The following is a 20436-nucleotide window of genomic DNA, read 5'->3' as shown; positions in this document are numbered from 1 at the left end:
AGCAGTCTCTCACATTTCTGAATTTCGTTGGACTCAGTGTTCTCTATTTCATTCATCTCCTCTTGACTAAACTGGAGAAAGGATCCCAAATACCTCCATGATCGTAAGACTGTGTGACTTCTGCTTGTAAGGTAAATAGCTTTATCCAATCGTTGATCTAGTGGAGACAAACAAAATGTACATGTACATTATTGTTATTTGACTTGTTTCATTTATAATGCTAGAAATGGTTAAACTTTTTTCACTCGACGTCAAATAGGTTCTCTTAAAAAAACTAATCGACAAGAAATTTACCGTTGATGACTTTATAATAATCTTTTTTGTACGTCCGGTCCAAATCCTTTATTTCTTGTGCGAGGTCGAATCTTCCGCTTCTTCTTAAAGCGCTTGCCAACATGACCGCCTGTTGTGTAACAACATAAACATAAAATAAAACACAACACAACAATATGTTCAATACATTAAAAGTATATAAAAGAAGTATACCTATGGCATGAAGATAATCTAAATTATGGTGTGACTCACCTGTCTAGCAAGAAGACGACAAGCAATTAGTTCAACAGAAAGTTTAACTTATTTCTAACACGTGTCCACAGCTCAGAGTATATATAGACTCTAACTTTACAACATTTTCTGTCAAACGAATTTTTTTTTATTTATTTTTTTCTCTAAACGCGGTATTCCAATGCTAACGGGTCGAACACGTTTTTATGTTGACATCTTGTGTACGTTCTAAAATTAGCTTGTCACATCACGTGGTAATGAATATTTCAAAGTTGGTCGTTTACTGACCGATCGGATCAATAAATAAATAAATAAATAGGAATTTATATCTAATACTTTTAAATGCGTTTGATTTAAACTGTATAATTTGCAGGAAGTTTATAACTTTTGTAACTGTATGGAAAAACGCGAACATTTCTCTTTTAAAATTTTCATTTAAAACAGCATTTTCCCTTAAAATTCTGTAATCCACAGCACTTATCAACAAGATGAGCACATATTTAAATACGGAAAAATAATTTGCATTTTTGGTTTTGACGAAGATAAAAGTTGGTCACCTTATCGGTTGAATGGTAGGATCTTTTCAGCCACGTCAGAAGCAAGTCATACACGAGACTTTCAAGTGAACTCCTCTTGTTTTGTTGTACAATAGATTGAATTCTTACATGCTCTAGTCGAAGACCTCGAGCAAGAGTGTACCACTCTTTGCCAATCAGCCTCGCAAATGATCGAAGAAATTCTATCGTAATCGGACCTACAGAGAAAAATCCAGCAAGCATGATTATTTTTTAACATTATACAAACTGTTCAAAAAACTATTAGGGGTAACATGTAAATAAAAAGTGTGTTTCATCAATCAGTCTATCCAAAATATAAATACCTTTGTACTTCAGACATAATCTTGTTCTGAATACTTTATCATAGTCGTACAATGAGCTGTCTTTTGGAAGTGTAACGGGGATCTCGGTCAATAGTTTCCATTTCACCTGTTCTTCATAACCAGAGATTGGCTCACCTTCGAAACTTTTACTCGTACAAATAGATATTTGAAGAAACCCACAGTACTTCTGTAAAGATCGTTGGCTATACTGATCAACAACTTGAATTTCAAAATCCATGACAAAGCCATTTACGGCATACAGACGAAAAAATCGTTTTCTGTTGGGTACAGTTTTTACGTTCCCGCGCAAATTCAAGCTAATTACGTCACCTTCTGAAGCGAGAATGAGTGTGCGTTTGATGTAATGATCCCTCTCTAAACGATGTATCATCCTTGTTGTGACTTTGCTTTTGAGATCACATAGTACTTTGATGTAGCTGGGATTGTCCCGCCGCTGTGCTACACATATATAAACTCTATGTTCCCTCAGCGTCTTGAGAAGGTTGACAACTACTGCATTGACATCAGGACGCCTTGCTTCTTTCCTCATCTCGACAATCAAATACCTTTGCAACAAATAAATTATGATTGATATACTTTAAACAACCGTGACGAATCTTTAAAAAATAAATGGTGGATCATGATTTTGCATTTTCTTTATAAAATTATCTTTGATTGTTTAAATTCATTCAGAACAATTCATATTTCTCACTTTTTTCTATGCTTCATTTGTATTACAGTTACATTAATTTCATATATACAAACACGAAAAAAGACAGAACACAAACTTTCACTCTCTTACTTATTCTAAATGTACATTTACTTTGGGGATATATGTTTCTCCTAATCCTTTTGCATTAATGTATATATGTGTATAAATGTTGATATAGACGTGTATAGCTATAGATAAGCTTATATCTTATATTTTAAAATGATGGGTGTTTTGAGGAATTTTATGATCGTAAAACACAAAATGAGATTTCTAAAACATTGGTTTAATTTTCTGAATCGATTTATAATTAATAGGAAAGCACAGTTGTACACTGGAATTTTGTTCGAGTGGGGTGGAAGTCTAATTTTATAGAGTTGTGAATCTAGAGTTAGCTTCACATCGGTGATGGCGAAGCACATCAACTCTGCTTTTAATTATTCTGTATTTACTGTAATTTCAATTCGATGTAAAAAAAAAATTCAAGATCAGTAGAACATTGGTACTGTTTTGTAGCAATCGTATCTTCTCGGGCATTTCCAACAAGCTTGGAAAACATATCCGAAATTGTTTTCCAAGGTTGAAGGAAGTTATGTTAAAGCTAGTTATTTATATAATTCTTAAAGTAACATGGCATTATAAAACCTAAGTTACAGTTACTTTTTGGCATTAATTATAAAACACAAAACTTCAGATCAAATGTAGACAATAAAACAAAATATACAAGGCACAGTTTATCTACAGTGGTAAGTAAACCCAGAATGCCCTACAATAAAGTCGAGGATGCGTGTTCCAGTAAAGAAGACTAACGTAGTTGCTAGCGCTCGAAAGCGTATGAAAGAGAAAAAGCGTATGGAAAAAAAGAATTAAACATGCATGTTTTTTGCAATGAGATTTAAGTATTTTCTACCTACATGTAGTAATTAAGTCATAGGATCTAATTTTTATTACACAAGACTTTCTCTCTATCAAATAATTTGCCGATATTGATTTCATTAGTTCACATATTTTAAGATCAAAACTTTTTCTTGATTTGTAAAATATATATTGCTTTTCTAAAAATATCAACATATTGGCAATTTCAATTTTTTTCTCTTGCATAGACAAATATTACTTCGCATAATGAGAAGTTTATATCAAAATGACAGTAGTATGACAATAGATGCTCTAAATTGCACCCATAATTGTTTACTCTTTTGACAATAAAATACAAATATTTAATTGACTCAAGTTCTTTGGTACTAAGATTGCATTCGTTATTGCATGTAATTTCGCAATTTAATAAGCATTTGTTTGTTTCTGGACTCTATGGAATTTGTTATATTCCAACAATAATAGCTAACTGTCTTTTGTAAAATTAAAAAGTGCATTATTTTTTTATTTTCAACTACATTTACATCATCTAACACAAGAAAAGTTTCTGATTTCTGTTCATATTTAGCACAAAATTTAATGTTTCTAATAATTACACAATATAATCTCTTAGTTATTTTTTTGTTAAATATTTAAAGATGCTGGGAAGAGCGGAAATTGCTTATCCTTATTATAGTTATCATTATAATGTGAATGAATGACTTTTTTCAATCCTTATACAGTGGTAAATGGCAGATTAACACCAAATTCGCTAAGCTGGATAAACTCTCCAAGCTCATAAAAAAATCGGACAAATAAGCAAAGCCTTTCCTATATAAACCTTTAAAAAGAGGGACTTTTCTTTTTGATTTGATAATTAAAGAAGACTAGGATATGTTTCTCATCTAATGTTTTATGTACAATGTCAATGTAATTACTATAACAATGATATCAAAGTTTCTTTCCAAAACAAGTTACTGTTTCTATGAGTATTTAAAAGATTCTTTGGATAATTCGATCCAAACTGCAAAAGTTTAGGTATTATTCTTCTTGTAATTACACTACAAAGAGTACTCAATAATCTTTTGACTGTAAAATTCTTACTTGTTGTGTTTTTCGTGTAAAGTAACGCGAACCTTGTCGTCTTTTGTAAGGTCTTTCTTCTGAATGAGTGTGCTTTTGACACCCAAACATCCATCAGTTATCCTTACAATGTAGTTGTCAGAATCATACCAACACTCTGCAATTTATGTAGAACAAAAGAAGCTTTGTTATATGTTTTATTTCTTAATGTGAAATGTAAAAAAATAGTAATTTGACGTTGGTTTATTTCGATTTTTTTTTTCATTTTTATAAGGGGGTCATATACCCAAGAAATGTTTGATGTTTTCTCTTGACTTTGCTCTGGAAACAATCCTTGATCCAGAGAGATAACCAGATTCTGCAGTCCCTATACGGGATGTCATAGACGCTGTCCATGGTCTTGACTTTGGTTTACTACAGAGAATATAGAGAGTGAGGGGCTGTGGGGGATCATTTAGAAGGTCCACAATCACCAACGCACTGGACGCAACCAAAAGTGATGAATCCTCAATGTCAGAAGCCTTGGAATCATCAATCACTGATCTTTCTATTGGTATCACCTATGAAACCAGATGACTTAATATTTAAAAGATGATTCTTGACAAATTTTCAAACCTAAAATTCTTAAATTTAGCATATTTATATTTATCTAAAATTTCTGTTTGCGGGCGAACTTGAAAGTGGGTATATGTGAACTTACCATCAATTCAGCTTGTGTTTCTGTTGTATAAAATCTTGGACAATAAGATCCTGCGAGCACCGTTTCTCTATCGACAGCGGAAGATACCTCATGCACGTCATAGCTGAACACAAAACGTTCCTTAATTGCTGCTGCTACAATGGCAAATACCCCAAGCTGTTTTATTTCAGCCTCCAATATAGGCAAAATCTAAAACAAAAAAAGATTTAATGAACCTTCGTTTACGGTCTCTTTTTCAACATTTTCTTTTTGTGAAACTTAAACAAAAACTTACGCATCCTTCTTCGTCTTCATAAATGTAATCAACAGAAGGGATATCAATCCAATGACGTGACGGACTAAGCCAGCGTAAAACTGGGCAGTGAAAATATTTCATTTCTGATTTCATGTAGGGTAGACGAACTTTCAATTTTACATTCTGCAAAACAATAAATAACCATGACAACAGATGTTTACCTAGATCCATTGACAAATTATGCAAAAATAAAACTACACGACTGGTAATATATTTTGATAGTAACATTCAAGAATTTCGAAGTTATCCTAATTGCCTTGCATTCTGATGTCACCGAGCTAGATAACTGGGTGATGCTACTGACTAATAGCTCAAATTCTCCGACGACTGAAGGTACGATCAGTGGGTCAATATTGGAACAGTTTATATCCCTTATTACATTAACATTGTACGAGTCGTCTGGGTCGCAGAACACTATACATGACATTTCTTCCTGTTCTGCTGCTATAGATTTAAATCTACAAATACAATCATAGATATATAAAATTGGTATTTGACATATACAAATGCTCTTAATATCGACTTAAGAAATAACTGTTTGTCAGATCTTATCATGCATACTTACTCCTTTCTAAATTGTCTACTCTCTTGCATATCACTGATACCACACAAGATGTCCTTTATGATTTTGTTTGCAACATTCGCTGCTTCCTTATGCTGTTTTCCATACATAACTTTTGGTGTATCTGTAATATCTTTAAAAGAGATTAATTTCCCATGACGAAATCACAACTTTGAAATGTTACTTCAAATCAAATAATATTTTTTTTTCTTTTTTTATTGCATACATATGTAAGTTTCACAATTGATAAAAATATACAACCTGGTAAACTATCGTCGTTATCAGATAGATCTTCATCACAATCCAAAAAATCATCATCCCTTTCTTTTGTAGGAGACATCAATAATGCTGAATCACAAAACCTGTCTTTCATAGCTTCGTTTTCTTTCAAACTTTTGGAAATGGTTCCTTCTTTCGTACTTTCTGATAGTATGAAGTCGATATCAATCTCCCTATCAAGGTCATTTTCATCAACCAGTGCTAATGATAGCGTCTTGTCATTATCCCTCGCATTGATATGAGATGTCTTATTTGAATTAGGTATTCGTTTGTCCAAGCAATCTTCATGAAAATCAGATTTCTCCTTGGTTTCACAATTATTTTTCGTCTCCTCTTTGGGAGACAAATTGGAATATGAGCATGCATTACCCTTTTCGGGATCTTCAATGTTTTCATTGGTATTTCTTGTGTTTGAAACGTCACTGTCAGCTCCACTTGTTGATATTGCTCCCAATGGTAGTGACCCATTTCGTTTCTTCTGGTGCATCTTTTCACACAAAATAGGCATTCTGTATTGTTCATCCTCTTTATTTTCCATCGACTTGCTTTTATTGCACATTGTTGGGTCTATCATAGTGGTTTCTTGATCAATATCAAGATCAAGATTTCCAGCTTTGTTAACAGACATATCGTTATTTTCAATTTTACAATCCGCTTCTGAAGAACTCTCGCTATTTTCATTTTTATGAATGATTAGATTAGGTTCATTTCTACTTTCAGGTGTTTTTTGTTCTCGTTCTTTTGTTATTCTGTTTGTGCTTTCACTTTCTATCAAATCATTGTTTTTCACTACAGATGGATCAAGCAGAATGTGTGTATTGGCATCAGTTGATTCAGATAATTTAGCTGAAACGACTAAATCTTCATTTTTACTGCATTCAACATTGTTGATATCTTCACCGCATACGTCCCCAGCACTTGTATCAACATTTTCAAGTTGAAACTTTTCTGCAACAGCTGTAGTCTCTTCCCTTTCATTTTTATCATTTTTATTGTATTCAATAGTGTCAACCTCCTCACTGCACAAGTTTCCTGCGTTTAAATCAACAACGTCAGCTGCAATCTTATCTTCAATACAGGTGGTCTCTTCCATCTCTGGATCTTTTATTTCATTGTTATCGTCATCTTGTACACTTGAACAATTTGTGTCCTCGTCATTCTTTTCTTCAATATCAAGATCTTTTTCTGATTCCTCAAGAGAATACATATGGGCAATTGCATCACGAACTCTTTTAAGCTCTTCAAACAATTCGTATAATCTTTTCTTTCTTTGAGTGGGTATCTTCTGGGAGTTTGTTTTTATCTGATTGATTTCATGTTCTATCTTCTCGTTATCGTGAAAATCAACATTTGTAACATTCTCTTCTGATTCATTTTCATAGAGCATCTTTTGCTTCAATGAGTTGTGCCTGATATGCCTTCTCTCAATTTCATTTTCGGTTGCTTTATAGAAGCCTTCTCGTGCTATATCACCATCGGATGGCGAGTGTTCAGCGTTAAAAACTGTCCTTTTGCGGCGGTAAGGAACGTCCCTGATAGTTTTTGAATCGGAGTATGTTGCTTGATTTGATGAACTCGGCAAATTGTTACCGTCTTCTTGGCATCTCTTGATTTTGTTGAAATCATCTTGAATTTCTTCCTCTGCCAGTTTTGTCTCGGTTGAGTTGTCTGACTTTACAAAGTTCTCGTGATGTCCAAACAAAGTACTGTTTTTAGTGCCTCTGTTTTCTCCACTTGGGAGTTGGATTTTGCAATTTTCTGTGGAATGAACTGGAGTGCTATTTAGTTTGCTATCTAAAGCTTCTGTATCTTCATCTTGTTTGACATCGACGTCATGAATTTTTTCGGGTAATTGAGTGATTTTTGAAGACATTAACTGTTTTTCTCCTTTAATATAAAATTTTGATTGCGGGTCTTGTGTGTCAATTATAAGCAAACTATCGTTTTTGTGTACTGTGTCGTTCATTGATTCGTTTGGTAACGTTAATGGTTCTTGTTGTGTGATAGTCTCTAATGTTGTCTTTTTGAATTCAGAGCTTTTCGCAGATGGTGAAGTATTTGAGTTGGTCTGAATCGGGATGATTGTTTCACTTTCCACAAACTTAACCGAGTGACCAGACGAAGGTCTGGAGGACCGCTTTAATATGGATGACCCAGAACATGGGCGAGATTTTTCAACTGGAATATTTCTCGAATCCGCAGCAGAAAATGAAAGACAGGAAGAGTCGTAATTGGAATCCGACATTGTATTGATGTTTTCCAGGGAGGCTTTATCTGCCTCGGTTGTGATTCTTTTCTCATTTACAGGTATCAATCCTTCGTTGGACTCGACAGATATTAATTTTGACGAAGCTTTTTTACTCCCCGCCATTGCCATAATCTTTTTCAATACTGAAATGAAATGTAATTTTTCCATTCCGATATGTTATTCAACAACATCAACTAGATATTTGATCTTTTAATGGGTCGTATAAGAACACTTTGATTATAAAATCAATTTCATTTTGTGAATTTAAATCGTATACGTAATGTCAATATGAACATCTAAGTTCTAATTGGTTTTATGTCGCGGTATATTAGATATTCAATTACAAAATAAAGTATTGCCACGGTTTACCACGAAATTTATATTGCCCCTCTTTTTCGTTGTGTAGGAATCTAGGTTTAAATAACGTTCGTTTCTGTGTTACGTACAAGTTCTGTCTGCCGTGAAAGCTTTTATCAATAGGAAGAAAATGTCAAGAGTAAACATCAATAGTGTTGAGTACATTCGTTTTATTTTACGGCAGTAATCACATATAAAGTTAAAGGGTTAAAGGCAAAGATATGGATTTAAGAAAGACAGGTATTTAAGGTAAGGACTCTTTTTGTCTCCAAATAGTCTAATCTTATAGATTACATTAATCTATATCTTATCCTTTAATATCCTTAAGATGTTCAAATTGACTACAATCTTATTTTCAAAACAACATTGTGAATTGCCAGCAAGAAGTTTATAAACACTGTTTGGATTTTCGTTTTTCCAATACCTTTTATTTTAAATCGGTACCCTTGCTAGAATCTTTGCATATTCATCGTCTAAAAAATTATCGAAGTTTGAATCAACACTACCATTTCATATTCTACCTTGTAAGTGCAGAAAAAAGTAAGGAGTCTTTATTTCCATGCATTAATGGTTAAAATCAACGGCAAACCCTTGCACCATTAAAACGAACAAACTTGTAGTGATTTTTCATAACAACACACTATATGCCATTAATACAAGGTCGCCATTTGTTCTTTGTGCTTATTATCCATTAATGTATCTAGAATGCGCGTGGTATATCTTAACAGATATTAAAGATAGGCGTGTAAGCTAATGCCAAAGTCCATTTATTTGATCAATCAACAAAAAAACGGTAAATAATTAATTACAACTAAGCTTGTAACTAGTTGTAATGATAGAGTGGACAAGTACAGATGACGTGTGTTAACAGTGTATGTTATTTATGAGGACGTGTTGAGTTTTTTGTACCGACTAGCCATTATAGATGACATGCTAACTACATGTACGTATAAATTTTAAAGGGGCACAATCGATCAGGATAGGCAGTTAGTGTAGTTGTAACAGGAAATTTTCACACATACATAAGTATTTGGCTGACTTTGATATGCGTCCATTTTTAAGATTTTAGCATGGCAATAGCATTTCAACAAGAATACGTGTATGTAGTCCAATTCTTTTTAAACTTCCTTCAGAATATTATTAGTTTTGATTTATGAATGCCATCACAAAATATCCATATTTTAAAGATCCGTATTAATTCCATAATTATTGTCCATTTTAATCAAAAGTGAAATTCTAAATATCACCTACACAGTTTGTATCCAGTTAAAAAAAATAATGAATTTGCATCCATTTCGTAGTTTTTAGTCGTAGACTAAAACTGGATTTTAGTCGTCATATCATAAAAAATTGACTGAAAATTCGTTTCATAAAAGCTTTTTCCAACTAATGGAATTTTTATTGTTATTTCATTGTAAATATTTTTCCGCAACTAGATATTTATTGTTTCGAATCATCAGCTGTATACATGAATATCGTTTTTTCGCACAAAATCATGGCATTGCCACATCATCCCGCCTAGTAAAATGTATGTCGATGACGAGCTACTTCAGTCCGTATTAAACAATCATAATGGTAATAACTTTACAACTTTTAAAATCCGACAGTCCGCGTTCTGTGTCACCTTTCCTTACCTTTGCCCAAATATCGCGTATATTTCAAGACAATAACCATGTACATACATGTATGATAAATCCCAACAAACATTTATCAGTATGTATTCTCGCAATCGCCAATGCTTATCTGTTTACCTGCGTTAAATAAACACAAGACCATCTTTTTGTGTCATGTGTCATTGATTGTTGCTAGTGTTAGCCAAATTACCGACTTTATCAAAAAAGGCCATTATTATTCTATTTGATCTTAACAGTTTTCTTATTTGAATTAGAGATATCGCTCTGAATTAAATTTTCATCCAATGTTTACTTTCCTATTTTCCGTTTAGTTTACCTGAGTTTCTATTTTGATATTTACAATGGTAGAATTCGAATTTATAAAAATTGCTCTTACACCGAGTTACGACCTGGAACAATGGACACATTTAAAAAGATAATTTATTTAACGGTTTAAAACGATAAGTGGGGTAGGTAAAAGGGCCACGCTCACCGAAGCGGTGATTGCATTGCATTTTTTGGTACTAAGGTCGACGTTTTTGGTGAAAGTAATTTCGTGTTTTCTCAAGCATTGGATAAATAATTTAGCATATCCTTGGTATATTAGGGTCTCAAGATGGATAGATGAAAAAAGGATGTGATTAAAGGTAAGACTTTTATTATCTGTAATTTCTAACAAATCTCTCGGCTATATAATTTAGAATTGTAACAATGCTGTTCAAACCGCCCCCCCCCCCACCGCGATTTTACAGCAGTTTCACCAATATCGAGGTCTCTTCAGTTCTGTATACGGTAGTTTCCATTGGCTTAAAGGTAAAATTTCACATTAACTGACCGTTAAAACTAATTAAATTGAATTATTTATTCCACCTTGTATTGTAGTCCGCTACTTCAACCACAATATATAGTATCCAGGACTGAATTTCACCTTGTCATGTACTGCTACTTGTAATCTCATTCGTTTAACTAGTTTAATAATCTTAATTTGGAAATAAAGGAAACGTTTTTACTTTTCAAATGCATTGTTAGAAGAATAAGATAAGGAAAATGTCTAAATATTAAATTTGTAATAAACAAAAATTTAAAAGGTTATAATTTAAAGAAAAATTACAAGTACATGACATTGTATTGATCATGCATTTTTTTTAATTTACATGTCAAGTTGTTGGTCCGGTCGTGGTGTACCAGTTAATGTAATATACAAAACAAGACGCGGATGGATTCTAGTCATTTTAATGCATTTTATTAAATGTCAACACATGGAAAGCAATTTGATATTGTACGGATCGCTCTGAAAATCCGTTCCTGTTGTAATCTCTCATCAATTTATGCCCCTTTAAGAATAGTAAATCATGTCTCTTAAGAATATGGGATTTAAATACCAGCCTAAACTTCCGAATACCTTATAATGGTACGCCAAGATAAAAGAAATATCAATTGACAATAATGAGGTTCGACATTATGTGTTCTTCAAAAGACCCCTTGAAAGCGAATCCTTTGCCGTAAAAAAATGTCACCCTCTGTGACATTATTTTTCAAACTGTTTAATTCTCTGTCCAATATTTAAATAAATTATTAAGTTGATACCAAATATTTACAAGTGCCGACCGTTCCTTCCATGAGTGTGACAGCGATTAGATTTAATCTTACATTGTAGTTTGTTTTAAAAAAATGAAACGAAAACAATTTCAACGTGAAAACTCGCCATATTAGCAACGAGGAAACCCGAGTGAAATTTTTTACTGACATTCTAAACGGATATAAAGACGAAAAATGGCAGGATGAGCAGCTCTCGGAGGTCCTCGTCCAGTGAGTATGTCCAGCATCGTTTGTACACAATCAACAGGTCGGGGTCCGGGGAGGCCTTCTACATCCTCCTGACCCCGGACCACAACGACGTAAAGACCTACCAGGTCAAGACAGAGCAGTGGAGAGCCACCAAGGACATCAGTAACTTTGGGGTGGCAGTCGTTAATAACTTCCTCTACATCATTGGAGGATTCAACGTGGCAACCGCCAGACACATAAAAAGAGTCGTCAGGTAAGCAATCAAGGGCACTTCATGTGTTGCTCTTTTAGTCCACTTTCTGTTTGTTCGTTTTTGGCATGTCTACTTTTAAAAAGCTCGTTGCAGGTGCACTTACGTTTTAAGTCCCATTACGTTTTATTAAACTATCAATGATGTCGTAAATTTTATCGAGAAGCTTTCAGGCCCTTTCGATGCGAAGTTTTGTTAAGCTATACTTCGTTATTTAATTAAGGTGATTTCGTTTTCTGATCTGAATATAAATAGACAGGGTAGTTAACAAATTATCATTCAGATCTACCTAATTTTAGAGATTTTGTTTTTGCTATATTATTTATTGAGTTAAGAAAAATTCCCAATTTTTTAGCTTTAAATTTTGAATATTTTCATGTATCTCTTTTAACAGAATGGATAAGTCTAAAAATTGCCACAAACGTACAGCTTTCTTAAACATATCATTAAAGATCTCTTTATTTAGAATTATAGAAAGCTGCATCACAGACTTGTATTTTTGTTAATTTTAAAATACCGTTTTGACGTATCTAGTTTTGTCGCAAAGTGTTTAAATAAAGTTTTGAAATGCATCTGCATTAGCAATTCCAGTCTGGTATCATTCCTCTTTATTTTGTTAAACTCGATTTATTTTTATCTCTTTATGATGAATTTAAAATTCCATTGCCATTCATATAGTCCCCTTTATACTATGATTTTCCTGGGCATTTTAAATTTAATTTTTTTTCTTCTAACATTGCATCGTAGAGTAGGAATGAAAATGTACACTCCTCAAATAAAAATCATTTCAAATTTTGCATCGGACTAGAGCATAATAATATGTCGGAGTTGGCAAAAAATAGATACATGTAATTATGACATTGCTTTGACTTACCTTGTTATAGATTCGATCCAGATGATGGCATATGGAAAGACGTGAAACCTCTTCGGATAGCGCGCTCTAAGTTCTCCACTGCTGTACTGGATGGGAAGATCCTAGTACTAGGTATCTTAAACGTAGCAGAACAAGATCAATGTTTTATTTCACCGTAGCTACAATAACAGTAAAATAAAAATACCATCACCTTACTCCAGTATTCTAAAGCAGCCAGCGGCGTTTGTGAGCCGTGGCACATAAAGAATCGAGGACAATCTATTGGAACTATAGAGAGATAGTTGGCCTTTGGTGATGCTGATATGTAGGAGCTTGCTTCACAAGCTTGGGGTCTTGTTTAATTATTCTCAGGAGTACCTGACGGCCGTTGTAGTATCATCACAATACAAACACTATTGGGGTCTGGGATTTAAGTGAGCATTTCATAACAAATTACTTCCACAAAAAGGTTTTTCATCTCCCATTCTAATTGAATGCGTTTTGATAGACGACTTGCCTTTGGTCTAAATACCAATGAAGAAAGATACCCCGGGGCAAGGGGGCTAATCCCGTAAAAGCTCTAAAGTATGAAATACGCCTTGATTTTTTTTAGTAACGAATTTCAACTTTTAAATTCTAAAGTTTAACATATGATTTTTTAGAGAGAAATAAAGTTTAATATCGCTAGCATTCGCACATGCAATATATATTTTTGTGTGTTAACGTTTTCAATTGTTAGGTGGAGAAGAGAGCAATGGTAAAGTGTTGTCTTCCTGCGAGCTGTATGACCCAGAGGACAATGAATGGTCGGACGCACCCCCTCTAGTGTCCCCTCGGGCCAACCATGCTTGTGTGGTACACCACAACGAAATATATTGCGCAGGGGGCTACTATGGCAGCAAGAGTCACAGAAATATTTGGTAAGATTTCTAGGACAATGTATTTTACTTTTAAAGCAATGTATTTTTTCATTTATTTATTCATTTATTTTCATCGGTAGTGTTAAGGTCTAAACCTAATGTCACAAAAAAAAATGATAGATTATGAATTTGAATAACGTCATTTATCTGGTCAATATTTATGATTAATCAATTGTTATAATGCTTCAAAAAAATTAAAAAGAATCAACTATCACATTGCTTGAGAGTAATTTGACTATGTGCAATCTACGGCTGACATTGATAACTTTTATTTATTAAAGCTCCAGTGATCACCTTTTTTGCTGCAGTTATTTACCAGTACTTGGTTGATTTGTTTCGAGAAGAAACTTTTTTTAATGATGCTATCGTTCTTTGGGAGATAAATAGTAAATACGTGAGACTAAGCATTATTCATAACGACAATGAAAGGGAGTATTCAATATGCACAAAGTTATTGACATCAGGTAACGCTACTCTCATTTCAATAATTGATTCGCCAGTCAATTGAGAACAAGTCCTCTTCATTTTTAAATGCGTAGAATAGATTGCTCAGATAAACTGTCAGTTTCATGAAAATATTAAATTGACACAAGAAAATGTAGCATTGAGGATTGACGTGACGCATAGTGCTGTTTGTTATATATGGGAATAAGTTTGTTATTCTGCAAAAATCAGTCATTTGCTCAGTGAATGTGTCACTACACCAGGACAATGCAAGTCATAGGTCCAAACCACAGTTGCATTTTGAAAATTCTTTTTGTTAGCAGTTTTAAATCTGACAAAGTTTGCCACCAACCTCTCTCTCCTAACCCCCCCCCCCCCCCCCAAGTCGCTTGAACCACGTCCGGGTGTTTTTAGTCATTTCGATGATGTTTGAGAGTACAAGTACTTTTTGGAATCATTACTTTCTTATATATATTATAAGTCCCCTACCGGTCTTCACCGGAGGGGACTATAGCTTTCCTCTGCGTCTGTCTGTCCGTCCGTCTGTCTGTCCCACTTCAGTTTTCCACACTTTTTTTTCTTTATGCGTTTGAGGAATAATATGAAATTTGCTGAACAGCTTCAAAATGTCAACTCAAGTTCACACTTTTGTAGCGTCTGGTTGACATATTTTCTAGAAAATTAATTTTTTATATTCCAATTTTTTAATGTCCGGGTTCGTTATCAGGTTCGGTGTGTATTGAATAAACGAGGAAAGTATGTGGTCAGTGATAATATCGTGCATTACTTGGACCATTCCTTTTATTGTTTCTAACAAACAAATGAGTTCTGTAAAATAGTGTCAAGCATTGTGTTGTAAATTTAATCGACAGGGTTTTTTGTATTATTACTATCGGGTTCGTTATCGGGTTGGTCTGTTGATTCGGGGTACAGAAGACGGTAAGAAATGATATTCTGCATAACAGTGCATTGTTTTCACAAATTTCTACAAACCGGTAGGGGACGTGTATTGCTTATGCAATACTCTCAGAATGCTTGTTTATTGTGGTTTCATAATTATTTGTGGGCATCATTTTTCGCGGATAAGTGGAAATCATGGTTTTAAGGATATGTAAGATTCTGGTTTATGATCTTATCATCACAAATTGCTCTTCTATGAAAATTTAATGTTGTGGATCACCATAACAACGAAATCCACAAAAAATTAGTAATCAACGAATGTTGATTAAAACACAGGATATGATATAATGCGTTTTATTGCAAATTAAATTTGTTATTTTACTAAAATGTCAAATATTTCCAACCAATTGAATTGATATGACATTAGAAATAGTTTTTATTTAGAAAAGAAGATATTAATGCCTTTGCTGGAATTCAAATTCTGTATCCTCTTTATCAGTTTGTTTATCATATCTATGAATATTTGTAAATGTCTTCACATATATTTAAATTCATAAGAATTAATATGCTGAAAACATAACTCGGTATCTGTTATAAATTGACGTATTTTACTTACCATCTTTAGAAGAAATATCACATTTTCCCCCTGCTTTCATTCATTGGTCTACATGTGAAACAAACCCAAGAACATTACATTTTCAACTATAGTTTTTACAACGTCAAAACAGCGGGTTATTTCTCCAATGTATTATATCTCGATTTTGTTATAAATCAGGCCTGCATCGCTAATTCTTTTTCAAGTGACACCCTGCATCGGCGCCGTATTGAATGTTTCAGCTACCCCTCGCCATTGCCTGACAAACGGTTTCGTTTGGTCGTAACGTGACGGTATAATTTCGTAGTAATGAATAATTCAAAGATAAATGGGTTAGGGAATTATCACGTACCTAATTTACTTTCTTGTTGTGTTGACGCAACATGCATGTGAAAATAGTGTATCATAGTAACTCGAGTTCTTAGACATACTTTTTGAAAATTGGTTATGGTTTATTGCAACAACCCAAGCCTTTCAGTGGTGTTTAATTACTAAGTGTATTCTCTAATGGAATTGCAAGGTTTTTCCATTACAATTTCAAATAGTTTACCTTTGATGATACAATTTTTATTTATTCATTTATTTATTTTTAAGAAATTAAATAAACGCATTAGTTCCTGTCAATGTTTTAATTATTTTTCAATTACAAAACTCGGTACCTGTAATACTGTGTTGAAATTGAATATGAGTATATTGCAGGTGACTCATTGATTTATATTCGTTGTTGCATAACCTCATATTTGATGACGTGTTCTTTTATGTAAAACAATGTAGTCAATTTAAAAATAAAAATAATTATATAATCATTTACAATCAAAGTATATGATGCAAGATGTTTGGTTAAAGAGATGTTAACTGTTGATATTAATTATAAAGAATTTTTTAAACGAAAAAATACTTTAAATACAGTCAAATCTCATGGTAAATCATGATCATTGAATAAATGCTGTGTGTAAATTTCTATCATATTACATGTATTTCTCTTTTTCAATAATTTTATGATCTTTTTTTCGTTGGTTTGTAGGACATATGAGGGTAAGCGGTGGGAGGACCTGGGAAGACCCTACCCACATCAACTTCCGGAGGCTATGGACAGATTTGCCATGACAACCGTGGGTAGACATATTTACTTCGTTGGAGGTAATGACAAAATTTTGATGTTAATCTTGTTGAGCATGCTGATACTGAGATAAAAATAAGAAACGACAAATAGTGTAATAGTATACTAACTAATAATACAACTGAAACGAATAAATGAATTTGGCGAAGTTGCTACTTTTAAAGAAGTTTTAAAATTTTATTTACACGTATTTTGAGTTAAAACAATTAAAATAGGTTTTTTCAATGCCGAAAGTATTAGTTTTTGGTATTTATTATTTTTTTAATTTTGTTATATTGAAATCATTTCACTTTACTTGTAAACAATTCACTATACTTCTGGAAAAAAATTCTATCAACAAAATATAAGTTTACGATCAAGTCTTCGCTTGCAAATAAAGTAGAGATATGTCTTCTGGTTCTAGTGGGACACTGGTTTCCCGCTAGAGTCATAAAATCGATATATGATGGTCTTCATTGTTTGCTTATTCATGTTGATGAAATACTTGCCAAATGAATAATTTTGACATGATGATAAATATTCATTAGAATATAATCTGTCAATTAAAAACCATAGACTAATATAAATTGATATTAATAATTAAAAAAGGACGTAGACTATTTTTTTATTACAATAATTTTTTCAGGTGTTGTTTGCACCATGGACAAAGAGGAAAGGAAGCAGAAATTTGTGACAGATCGGCGGATCGTGTCCTACACGACTAGTGTCTCCGCCATGTCTCGCACGGAACTGATGGAGCCGGAAGAAGACGAAGATACGGACGACGAAAAACCCGTCCTGGTGTCGGACTTTATATCTCCGTGGAACTTAGCTCTTCCCAATATGTCGTTCGGTAGACACAGTCATGGAATTGCAGCAATTGGTAACCAGTTTTCTATAGTCCATAATTTTTGCCGACATTACACAAATATATGCATGCAAACAAAAAATATCTTAAGTTACCTCACTACACCTTGAAATAGTTTCTCAAATCAGCAGAAATTTACTTGATTATGGTAGAAAGAATGATGGATAAAAATTATATATATCAAAGAGGCGAAAAAATGTACAATTTTAGATAAAAAATGATATTTTCAAAAATGTCATTCAGTAAACATGAACAAAAGCCCCAGGTGGATTCGAACTCATTACATGCGGTTCACAAGCCTGATACTTTAACCACTGAGCTATGACGATATACATCTGAATCGATTGATACAAACAGATTAACAAAACATTTAAATCGCCATCTTGTGACGTAGTGTCTTAAAAAGTATAAGTCTCGGTGAAGTGAAGTACCTTAAGGTCAGACGCGACCTATCTTCCATTTTTTCTATTTTTTCCTATCTCCAGAATGTGAAGATTTCCACTTAGTAATTTCATAGTTATATTTTTACGTAATATGATTCTTTTTTAAATAGATTTAAAGTGTTCAATTGAAAATGTATAGTATGACTTTACTTATAAGCATGCAAATGCTTTTTGCGTGCTATTATAAGGAAAATTCGAAATTTCCTTGCTCCGAAACGAACCTGGTAATGTACTCTTAATTTTTGGGAATTAACAGGTTTAAATGTTAATAAATAAGTAATGAAATATCAAGGAAAATTATATAAAATTGAGGAACATCTCGTCTGTCCTTAAAAGAACAATCGACGTTTTTTAAAGAATTTTTTAAAGAATTTGCAATTTTTATTCTTAATAACTTTTTTAAACTTATTTAATGGAATAATTAAACATTTCAAAAGTTTACTTTTTATTGTTTGACTCCATTGTGTAGGAAGTCGTATTTTTGTAATGGGAGGATCTCTTCTGGAAACTGGTCAACAGGTTCGTGTTGTAGAGGTGTTTGATACCGAGAAGGGGGAGTGGGAGGAGGACTTCCGCTTCCGGAAAGGTACGTGCATGTTTGCATATGTATAGTAGAGTGCAACCACGCTTTTTGATTAAAAAGCGTTTAGATTGCCATTTGAAAAGTATGAGATATCCAACTTTGCAAACCAATACACTGTGTAAAAGTGATAGAAAATAATATACATATCCACTTCACTAATTAAATCCTAACTTTCCGTACGATGATACATATATTTCTGGTCGTTTATTGACTTATCCATTGTTTATGTTTAGAGTTGGTCATGTCATGTATTTCTTGATGTTTGTGCAGGTGATGTGTCCAATGTAACATGTGCAATTTTAGAAGTTCCCTACAAACAAGAGGAAAATCGACTAAATGAACGTTTACGATGGATTCTGTGGTAGCTTCCAGTGAAATAGTTCCCTGTACTATTACAATGCTAGAAATCCATGGATGAATAGGACTAGATGTTGTACGGTGTAGATTCTTATATTTTTTGAAAAAGTTGCATTTTATAAATCTAGTTGCAAAGATTAAGATGAGCTTGTTCAATGATAGTTCGTTTAGTGCTTTTGAAAAGTATTTGTTCATAATTGTCATTGATTATTTATACATGATATATTAATAAAAAAAATCACTTTTTATGCTTAGCGTTTTATCATTATCATCATTTGATTGATTTCATTTAAATTATTCAATATAGATGATTTCAAGGCCTCAGGCATTGACATGAAGGAGTACATTGTACTTGTTCTGACAAACTGCCACATGATGATTATTCCGAGCATTTCAGATACATTTGTTTTTCAGGTGTTATTCATATAGACATGAGTTTTTAAGCTTGAATTTAGAAGTATATCTAATTTGTGTTATTAATACACGATCTATACTTGGAGAACCTAGGATAATAAGTTATAGTTGCGGGTTGTTTTATGAAAATATGTTGCATGCAGTTTCGGTATCCATTATATAGCCAAGTACGATTTTGATTATGAATTATTTTTGCTTGTATAAATATACGCTATCACAGCTTAATTATGGCTGCTCGAGTGGTACGTGAGCTACCAGTTTCTGGCAACACAGTTGTCGTGAAAAGAAGGTGGACAACTAGAACAGGCTAAGGTTGTGTGCAATACTATTAGAACCATTTTTAAAAGAGCTTGGACTTTGGATAGTAGTGTCAAACAGCAATGTGACGTAGGCTTAATTGTCAATTTCGTTGCTAGCCACTCAGCCATGGCTTTGGAAATCAACAAGATTTGTCTGGCTTTTGGGCTAAGACTACGCAATCGATGAATATTTCGCTTGAAACCGCGTCATTTTAACTTGTTTTGAAGCAAGGAATAGATAGCTATGCCCTACTGAGAGTCAAAGGACTTGTTGAAATGGTTTTATGATATATATATATATATATATATATATATATATATATATATATATATATATATATATATATATATATATATATATATATATATATATATATATATATATACACACAGGTGGATTCTCACTGTATTCCAGAGTTGTGTTATATAATTAAGAACCTCTTTTTGCATGAATTTATTTGTAACGAAGATATCCGTAGAAGATTATCAAAATAATTTGTTATTTTTTCTTCGTTTTACTCCTCCGAAAAAATACTTTCTT

At 33.1% G+C, this 20436-nt stretch overlaps 1 protein-coding gene across 3 annotated transcripts; it reads left to right on the top strand.

Moving 5' to 3' along the window:
- The first annotated feature begins 8568 nt into the window (after positions 1-8568).
- Positions 8569-19428, top strand: LOC105331343 (kelch-like protein 13). 3 transcript variants are annotated; one of them, XM_011433486.4, is made up of 9 exons: positions 8609-8718; positions 10690-10729; positions 11740-12123; positions 13005-13105; positions 13713-13893; positions 16857-16972; positions 17578-17814; positions 18712-18828; positions 19096-19428. In XM_011433486.4, exons 3-9 carry the CDS (start codon positions 11864-11866, stop codon positions 19188-19190), a joined length of 1107 nt encoding a protein of 368 aa, XP_011431788.2. In that variant the 5' UTR covers positions 8609-8718; positions 10690-10729; positions 11740-11863; the 3' UTR covers positions 19191-19428. The 3 variants fall into 3 exon arrangements, with proteins under 3 accessions (XP_034304143.2, XP_011431788.2, XP_034304142.2); XM_034448252.2 differs by lacking the exon at positions 10690-10729 and having other exon boundaries at positions 8569-8718; XM_034448251.2 differs by lacking the exon at positions 8609-8718 and having other exon boundaries at positions 10353-10729.
- Positions 19429-20436: the final 1008 nt, after the last annotated feature.

This window comes from Magallana gigas, chromosome 2, assembly GCF_963853765.1.
Source record: "Magallana gigas chromosome 2, xbMagGiga1.1, whole genome shotgun sequence".
Lineage (NCBI taxonomy): Eukaryota > Metazoa > Mollusca > Bivalvia > Ostreida > Ostreidae > Magallana > Magallana gigas.
The sequence above is the reverse complement of the archived record's forward strand: the minus strand, read 5'-3'. Positions and strand labels throughout refer to the sequence as shown.

Bases quoted from the DNA above. Each gene is read 5' to 3' on its own strand.
- LOC105331343 (XM_034448252.2), top strand. From the start codon at position 11,864: ATGAGCAGCTCTCGGAGGTCCTCGTCCAGTGAGTATGTCCAGCATCGT. The intron at 12,124-13,004 runs GTAAGCAATCAA...ACCTTGTTATAG, and splicing joins CACATAAAAAGAGTCGTCAG to ATTCGATCCAGATGATGGCA. The intron at 13,106-13,712 runs GTATCTTAAACG...TTCAATTGTTAG, and splicing joins TGGGAAGATCCTAGTACTAG to GTGGAGAAGAGAGCAATGGT.